A 10,133-nucleotide genomic window follows, 5' to 3' on the forward strand; every position below is an offset into this window, starting at 1 on the left:
AAAACATTTACACCAACCCTAACATCACATCAGACATCAAATATAGAGAGTATTTACTACACAGGTACCACACCCAGAAACATTTACACCAACCCTAACATCACATCATACATCAAATATACAGAGTATTTACTACACAGGTACCACACCCAGATACACCAACCCTAACATCACATCAGACATCAAATATAGAGGGTATTTACTACACAGGTACCACACCCAGATACATCAACCCTAACATCACATCAGACATCAAATATAGAGAGTATTTACTACACAGGTACCACACCCAGATACACCACCCTTAACATCACATCAGACATCAAATATAGAGAGTATTTACTACACACGTACCACACGCAGAAACATTTACACCAACCCTATCATCACATCAGACATCAAATATAGAGAGTATTTACTACAGAGGTACGACACCCAGAAACATTTACACCAACCCTAACATCACATCAGACATCAAATATAGAGAGTATTTACTACACAGGTACCACACCAGATACACCAACTCTAACATCACATCAGACATCAAATATACAGAGTATTTACTACACAGGTACCACACCCAGAAACATTTACACCAACCATAACATCACATCAGACATCAAATATACAGAGTATTTACTACACAGGTACCACACCCAGAACCATTTACACCAACCCTAACATCACATCAGACATCAAATATACAGAGTATTTACTACACAGGTACCACACCAAGAAACATTTTACACCAACCCTAACATCACATCAGACATCAAATATACAGAGTATTTACAAAACAGGTACCACACCCAGAAACATTTACACCAACCCTAACATCACATCAGACATCAAATATAGAGAGTATTTACTACACAGGTACCACACCCAGACACATTTACACCAACCCTAACATCACATGAGACATCAAATATACAGAGTATTTACTACACAGGTACCACACCCAGATACACCAACCCTAACATCACATCAGACATCAAATATAGAGAGTATTTACTACACAGGTACCACACCCAGATACATCAACCCTAACATCACATCAGACATCAAATATAGAGAGTATTTACTACACAGGTACCACACCCAGATACACCACCCTTAACATCACATCAGACATCAAATATAGAGAGTATTTACTACACAGGTACCACACCCAGAAACATTTACACCAACCCTAACATCACATCAGACATCAAATATACAGAGTATTTACTACACAGGTACCACACCCAGACACATTTTACACCAACCCTAACATCACATCAGACATCAAATATACAGAGTATTTACTACACAGGTACCACACCCAGATCATCACATCTGGCCCCTTGTTAATTGCCAGGAAATATATAACACCAAATGGGTGGCCCTTTTCACCAACAACTGATACATATGGTACTTTCCTCCACTACCCACCATATCAGCAAGAACAAAACATAATTACAGAATATTTTTGAAAGTCATTTATTTGCCATATGCCTTGTATATAGAATGATATATCTTATAAATTTGTAGAATTCTGTTCCTAAAGCCTTCGGAACAGTCTTACATCCATTATGAGCATTGGGTCTCCTGGACTCTTAGTTTTAAAAGATGTACTTTCCTAGGCCGGATCTAGGGGGGGTCTTACGTTGACCCCCCCACACTTAACGAACACCAGTTTTTCTGAGCGCTTATGACAACACTGATAATCGAAATCGAGAGAGGTAACATTGTATAAACTGGCGATGAACTTCCGGTTATGACGTCTTTCACTAAGATGGCCGCCATCTCGTATTTTCACTAAAGATTGAAAAATAGTCATAACATTGACATTTTTACAACCGAAGAAAGACAAATGAGGGAATCAAAATGACCACAATAGAATCAACAAATACATATCAGGACCATATAATTCCAATGATATGTAGTTATTTCTACGCTAGGTAAATGCCGGTGAATAAAATCGGAATTTTAAGCTCTATAAAATGGTAATTTTTTTAGCAATATTTCTTCATATTTGGCTTGACGCAGCAAAAAATGTTTGTCAACAGCAAACTATAATAGTTTTCAACAGTAAAACAACACCAACAAAAAAACTAGTATCATAAATGATTTATGTTATTTGACCTCTATCAATCACTGAAAAACAAACCATTACTCCCACCACAACCAATATACCACACATACATCACACAACCCCCACCACCCACCAACAACCCCAACACCACCCACCCCCCCCACCCCCCCCCCCCCCCCCCCCCCCTCCACCCGTTAACATTCGTTGTAAAAACAACACCAACAAAAAAACACGAGTAGGACATATGAGGAATCAAATGGTCCTGATAGAAATATCCAAATATGGGGACCTTATAATCCAATTTATGTAGTGGATTTCTCCTACGCAGGTAATGAAAAAAATAGGATTTTAAGCTCAAAAATGATAATTTTTTAGCAAAATTGTTCATATTGGCTTTTAAGCAGTGTCACTTGTTTCCCAAACAAGAAACTATTATTAGTAAACAGTCTTATTTGACATCGAATCTCACATGTATAAACAAGAACATATATAGAGATAGGAGTGAAACTATTAATTGTAAGTACCATCAGTAAGTTGACAAAAACATCACCGGGTGAGTGTACTGGGTATATGCTATTTTTCTAACTCCAAACCGTCTTGCACACTACAACATCCTGGTGTATCACAAGTTCAAACGACCAACGGGTGACAAGAAATGTTGTTTGTAGATAATCAGTAGGTACCAGATCTATAGGCACTTTAGGTCCTCTGCTCATTGGTCTTGATACCTGTTCTATGCACCTCTAGATCCCTCCATAGGTACACCAGATCTGGCTCATTTTAGGTCCCTCATAGTATTGTACCAGATCTAGGCACTCTTAGGTCCCTCCATGGTAGAAAGTACCAGTCATCTAGGGCACTCTTAGGTCCCTCCATGGTCCATTTTACCAGATCTAGGCACTCTTAGGTCCCTTACATTTGGTCTTGTACTGAACCAGATTAAGCCTACTTTAGGTCCCTCCATGGTCTTGTTACCAGTAGGCACTCTTAGGTCCGTACTGGTCTTGTTACCAGATCTTAGGCACTCTTAGGTCCCTCTGGTCATTGTTACCAGAATCTAGGCACTCTTAGGTCCCTCCATGGTCATTGTACCAGATCTTATGCACTCTTAGGTCCCTCCATGTGTCTTGTACCATAGATCTAGGCACTCTTAGGTCCCTCCATGGGTCCCTCCATCTTAATAGTTCCCTCCAGGTCTTTGTACCCAGATCTAGGCACTCTTAGGTCCCTCCATGGTCTCCATGGTCTCTGTACCAGATCTAGGCACTCCTTTAGGTCCATCTAGGCACTCCATGGTCCCTCAAATGGTTCTGTGTACCAGATCTAGGCACTCTTAGGTCCCTCCCATGGTCTTGTACCAGATCTAGGCACTCTTAGGTCCCTAAATGGTCTTGTACCAGATCTAGGCACTCTTAGGTCCCTCAATGGTCTTGTACCAGATCTAGGCACTCTTAGGTCCCTCCATGGTCTTGTACCAGATCTAGGCACTCTTAGGTCCCTCAATGGTCTCTTACCAGATCTAGGCACTTTTAGGTCCCTCCATGGTCTTGTACCAGATCTAGGCACTCTTAGGTCCCTCCATGGTCTTGTACCAGATTTAGGCACTCTTAGGTCCCTGTACAGATCTAGGCACTCTTAGGTCCCTCCATGGTCTTGTACCAGATCTAGGCATCTTAGGTCCCTCAATGGTCTTGTACCAGATCTAGGCACTCTTAGGTCCCTCCATGGTCTTGTACCAGATCTAGGCACTCTTAGGTCCCTCCATGGTCTTCGTACCAGATCTAGGCACTACTCTTAGGTCCCTCCATGGTCTTGTACCAGATCTAGGCACTCTTAGGTCCCTCCATGGTCTTGTACCAGATCTAGGCACTCTTAGGTCCCTCCATGGTCTTGTACCAGATCTAGGCACTCTTAGGTCCCTCCATGGTCTTGTACCAGATCTAGGCACTCTTAGGTCCCTCCATGGTCTTGTACCAGATCTAGGCACTCTTAGGTCCCTCCATGGTCTTGTACCAGATCTAGGCACTCTTAGGTCCCTCCATGGTCTTGTACCAGATCTAGGCACTCTTAGGTCCCTCCATGGTCTTGTACCAGATCTAGGCACTCTTAGGTCCCTCCATGGTCTCGTACCAGATCTAGGCACTCTTAGGTCCCTCCATGGTCTCGTACCAGATCTAGGCACTCTTAGGTCCCTCCATGGTCTCGTACCAGATCTAGGCACTCTTAGGTCCCTCCATGGTCTTGTACCAGATCTAGGCACTCTTAGGTCCCTCCATGGTCTTGTACCAGATCTAGGCACTCTTAGGTCCCTCCATGGTCTTGTACCAGATCTAGGCACTCTTAGGTCCCTCCATGGTCTTGTACCAGATCTAGGCACTCTTAGGTCCCTCCATGGTCTTGTACCAGATCTAGGCACTCTTAGGTCCCTCCATGGTCTTGTACCAGATCTAGGCACTCTTAGGTCCCTCCATGGTCTTGTACCAGATCTAGGCACTCTTAGGTCCCTCCATGGTCTTGTACCAGATCTAGGCACTCTTAGGTCCCTCCATGGTCTTGTACCAGATCTAGGCACTCTTAGGTCCCTCCATGGTCTTGTACCAGATCTAGGCACTCTTAGGTCCCTCCATGGTCTTGTACCAGATCTAGGCACTCTTAGGTCCCTCCATGGTCTTGTACCAGATCTAGGCACTCTTAGGTCCCTCCATGGTCTTGTACCAGATCTAGGCACTCTTAGGTCCCTCCATGGTCTTGTACCAGATCTAGGCACTCTTAGGTCCCTCCATGGTCTTGTACCAGATCTAGGCACTCTTAGGTCCCTCCATGGTCTTGTACCAGATCTAGGCACTCTTAGGTCCCTCCATGGTCTTGTACCAGATCTAGGCACTCTTAGGTCCCTCCATGGTCTCCGTACCAGATCTAGGCACTCTTAGGTCCCTCCATGGTCTTGTACCAGATCTAGGCACTCTTAGGTCCCTCCATGGTCTTGTACCAGATCTAGGCACTCTTAGGTCCCTCCATGGTCTTGTACCAGATCTAGGCACTCTTAGGTCCCTCCATGGTCTTGTACAGATCTAGGCACTCTTAGGTCCCTCCATGGTCTTGTACCAGATCTAGGCACTCTTAGGTCCCTCCATGGTCTTGTACCAGATCTAGGCACTCTTAGGTCCCTCCATGGTCTTGTACCAGATCTAGGCACTCTTAGGTCCCTCCATGGTCTTGTACCAGATCTAGGCACTCTTAGGTCCCTCCATGGTCTTGTACCAGATCTAGGCACTCTTAGGTCCCTCCATGGTCTTGTACCAGATCTAGGCACTCTTAGGTCCCTCCATGGTCTTGTACCAGATCTAGGCACTCTTAGGTCCCTCCATGGTCTTGTACCAGATCTAGGCACTCTTAGGTCCCTCCATGGTCTTGTACCAGATCTAGGCACTCTTAGGTCCCTCCATGGTCTTGTACCAGATCTAGGCACTCTTAGGTCCCTCCATGGTCTTGTACCAGATCTAGGCACTCTTAGGTCCCTCCATGGTCTTGTACCAGATCTAGGCACTCTTAGGTCCCTCCATGGTCTTGTACCAGATCTAGGCACTCTTAGGTCCCTCCATGGTCTTGTACCAGATCTAGGCACTCTTAGGTCCCTCCATGGTCTTGTACCAGATCTAGGCACTCTTAGGTCCCTCCATGGTCTTGTACCAGATCTAGGCACTCTTAGGTCCCTCCATGGTCTTGTACCAGATCTAGGCACTCTTAGGTCCCTCCATGGTCTTGTACCAGATCTAGGCACTCTTAGGTCCCTCCATGGTCTTGTACCAGATCTAGGCACTCTTAGGTCCCTCCATGGTCTTGTACCAGATCTAGGCACTCTTAGGTCCCTCCATGGTCTTGTACCAGATCTAGGCACTCTTAGGTCCCTCCATGGTCTTGTACCAGATCTAGGCACTCTTAGGTCCCTCCATGGTCTTGTACCAGATCTAGGCACTCTTAGGTCCCTCCATGGTCTTGTACCAGATCTAGGCACTCTTAGGTCCCTCCATGGTCTTGTACCAGATCTAGGCACTCTTAGGTCCCTCCATGGTCTTGTACCAGATCTAGGCACTCTTAGGTCCCTCCATGGTCTTGTACCAGATCTAGGCACTCTTAGGTCCCTCCATGGTCTTGTACCAGATCTAGGCACTCTTAGGTCCCTCCATGGTCTTGTACCAGATCTAGGCACTCTTAGGTCCCTCCATGGTCTCCTACCAGATCTAGGCACTCTTAGGTCCCTCAATGGTCTCCTACTAGATCTAGGCACTCTTAGGTCCCTCCATGGTCTTGTACCAGATCTAGGCACTCTTAGGTCCCTCCATGGTCTTGTACCAGATCTAGGCACTCTTAGGTCCCTCCATGGTCTTGTACCAGATCTAGGCACTCTTAGGTCCCTCCATGGTCTTGTACCAGATCTAGGCACTCTTAGGTCCCTCCATGGTCTTGTACCAGATCTAGGCACTCTTAGGTCCCTCCATGGTCTTGTACCAGATCTAGGCACTCTTAGGTCCCTCCATGGTCTTGTACCAGATCTAGGCACTCTTAGGTCCCTCCATGGTCTTGTACCAGATCTAGGCACTCTTAGGTCCCTCCATGGTCTCCTACTAGATCTAGGCACTCTTAGGTCCCTCCATGGTCTTGTACCAGATCTAGGCACTCTTAGGTCCCTCCATGGTCTTGTACCAGATCTAGGCACTCTTAGGTCCCTCCATGGTCTCCTACTAGATCTAGGCACTCTTAGGTCCCTCCATGGTCTTGTACCAGATCTAGGCACTCTTAGGTCCCTCCATGGTCTTGTACCAGGACAATTATGGTAAACCATGAAACTGTTAAACAGGGAGGGAAAACAGAATTGTAAAATTTGATCTAGCAGCGTTTAGACCAGAGAATGGCATTTCAAATTTCTCACTGGCAGGCCTCACATGTCCGACAGATCCTCCATGTTTTTCCGACAGCAGTTTTGGCTTCTTCTCTTATTTTCTTATGCACATTTTCAAATAAAAGGATTTGTTTCAAGGAACTTAATCTGTTTTGTTGAATCTTAAGACTTAAAGACACAAACTTTTCAATTCAAGGGAGAGAAAGGAGGAGTTCTTTGTTAGAAATAAATCTGGTTTTGTTTATTTTACATTTTAGTTAGTAACATAGTAACAGTCCTGTTCTAGAATTTGTCCAAGAAAAACAGGCAAATTCTGTGTTAACTGGTGCCTCAGTAAAGCAAAGATATTGGAATGGATAAAAACATTTTTTACTTAATTATAACCTTTGAATGACCTTGGGAAAAGGTCATTCTTAACTATTTAATATTGACTATTTCAAATAAACAGGGTCAAGTTTGATGAATAGTCCTTAATTTTGAGAATTTTTTAAACTTAAAATTATACATAGAAAACATTACAGGAGTTAAGAAGAAATCTGAAGTTAAGTAGAGGAATATCTACGGTAAGTTTTAAGTTATGGAGTTCCTTAAAATTGAGGAATTTTTGTGAAAATAGGGCCAAACTATAAAGATATGAGGCAGTAAAATGATAATTCAAAAACACTATTGGAAGATGATTTAAGGTTTTCAGAGATGACTCAAAAGAGAAACAGAGTGTCCATCAAGTGACTATCCCCCTGATCAGAAAGCTTTTAAACTTAATACCCTGTGACAAATTATTATTGACCCTGTATATAACTGGTGATCAGATTTTCTGTCAGTAGTGACAGAACTAATGAATTTGTCTGCACACTAATGAATTGATCCCTTCTATACCAACATCATCTTCACAGGACAATTGTGTTAACTAGTCTGTCATGATATTGTGTTGTTCACAACAATTTAACACTAAATCAGCCACGATTACCACATCATAATTTTTCACTAAGTGGCAATTCCTGTTAGGGTAATAGGGAGGGATACATTGGAGGCCGAAATGGTGTCATATGACCTTTATGATGCTACAGATGACTAGTTACAAGCTCTGGCCAATCGACAGACATTTAACATCTTTAGTAGCCAATCAACAAACATTTAACATCCTTATAACCAATCGATCCCGACAAATTGAACAATTATCGCTGGTAATCTGAATCTCCTATCCCTCCTTTAAGAAGTGTTTTCAATCAGAAATAATTGTGCCGCCCCTATTAACTACTTGACGAGTCCATTTCTCACTTGAGGTTAGGTTGATGAATCTGCTGTCAGAGTGGATCATCTCATCAGATTGTAATAAAACAGACTGGTAGTTATGGAACAGTCACACTGTCTGATCAACAGCCAGGGTCTTTTTAGGATCTGTCAGGTTTAGGTGGAGGAGGAAATCCGGAGTACCCACAGAAAAAAAATCGCCTAATAATGGTCAGTATACCTGGGAACTGCCCCAAACGGTAATTTAAAAGCTTATGGTAAATTGTCGTGACATCTTCGTCAACCGGCCACGACACCAACCGGTAATACACATAGGCAAAGATAACAACAGACAATGGACCAAAAGAAACAACAGACATTTGACCAAAGGAAACAACAGACAATTGACCAAAGGAAACATCAGACATTGGACCAAAGAGAACAACAGACAATGGACCAAAGAGAAACAGCCAAAGAGAAACAGCAGACAATGGACCAAAGAGAAACAACAGACAATGGACCAAAGAGAAACAGCAGACAATGGACCTTAGAGAAACAGCAGACAATGGACCTTAGAGAAACAGCAGTCCTTGGACCAAAGATGAACATCAGACATTGGAACAAAGGAAACAACAAACATTGGAACAAGCAAAGAAAACAGCAGACATTGCAGCAAACAAAGGAAACAGTAGACATTGTACAAAAGAACACATCAGTCCTTGAACCAATGTGAAACATCAGACATTGGGCCAAAGTAAACAGCAGACATCGGCCCAAAGGAAACAACAGACATTGCACCTAAGGAAACAGCAGACATTGGACCAAAAGAAACAACAGACATTGGACCAAAGAGAACAGCAAACATCGGAGTAAAGGGAACAACAGATATTGGACCAAAGTAAACAGCAGACATCGGCCCAAAGGAAACAACAGACATTGGACCTAAGGAAACAGCAAACATTGGAGCAAAAGAAACAATAGACCTTGGACCAAAGAAAACAGCAGACATTGGAGTAAAGCATATTGCACCAAAGTAAACAGCAGACATTGGAGCAAAAGAAACAATAGACCTTGGACCAAAGAAAACAGCAGACATTGGAGTAAAGGGAACAACAGATATTGCACCAAAGTAAACAGCAGACATTGGAGCAAAGGGAACAACAGACATTGGACCAAGGAAACAAAGCTTGAACCAACAGAAACATCAAACATTGGAACAAAGGAAAACAGCAGACATTGGACAACAAAGAAACAACAGACATTGGAACAAAGGAAACAGCAGACATTGGACAAAAAGAAACAACAGACATTGGAACAAAGAGAAACAGCAGACATTGGACAAAAGGAAACAACAGACCTTGGACCAAAGAGAAACAGCAGACATTGGACAAAAAGAAACAACAGACATTGTACCAAAGGAAACAACAGACATTGGAGCAAAGAGAAACAGCAGACATTGTACCAAAGGAAACAACAGACATTACAAAAAAGGAAACAGCAGATATTGCACCAAATGAAACAACAGACATTGCACCAAAGAGAAACATCAGACATTGCACCAAATGAAACAACAGACATTGCACCAAAGAGAATCATCAGACATTGCACCAAAGAGAATCATCAGATATTGCACCAAAGAGAAACATCAGACATTGCACCAAAGGAAACAACAGACATTGCACCAAAGAGAATCATCAGACATTGCACCAAAGGAAACAACAGACATTGCACCAAAGAGAAACAACAGACATTGCACCAAAGAGAATCATCAGACATTGCACCAAAGAGAATCATCAGATATTGCACCAAAGAGAATCATCAGACATTGCACCAAAGAGAAACATCAGACATTGCACCAAAGAGAAACATCAGACATTGCACCAAAGGAAACAACAGACATTGCACCAAAGAGAATCATCAGACATT

The 10,133-nt window shown here is 43.1% G+C and overlaps 1 protein-coding gene across 1 annotated transcript; it reads left to right on the forward strand.

Annotated features, from left to right (window-relative positions):
• The first annotated feature begins 8,562 nt into the window (after positions 1–8,562).
• On the forward strand, positions 8,563–9,773 carry LOC138334394 (type VI secretion system spike protein VgrG1b-like). Its single transcript, XM_069283065.1, has 2 exons — positions 8,563–8,936; positions 9,407–9,773. The coding sequence occupies exons 1-2, from the start codon at positions 8,563–8,565 to the stop codon at positions 9,771–9,773; spliced, it is 741 nt and encodes a 246-aa protein (XP_069139166.1).
• Positions 9,774–10,133: the final 360 nt, after the last annotated feature.

The sequence above is a fragment of the Argopecten irradians genome, chromosome 11 (assembly GCF_041381155.1).
Source record: "Argopecten irradians isolate NY chromosome 11, Ai_NY, whole genome shotgun sequence".
NCBI lineage: Eukaryota > Metazoa > Mollusca > Bivalvia > Pectinida > Pectinidae > Argopecten > Argopecten irradians.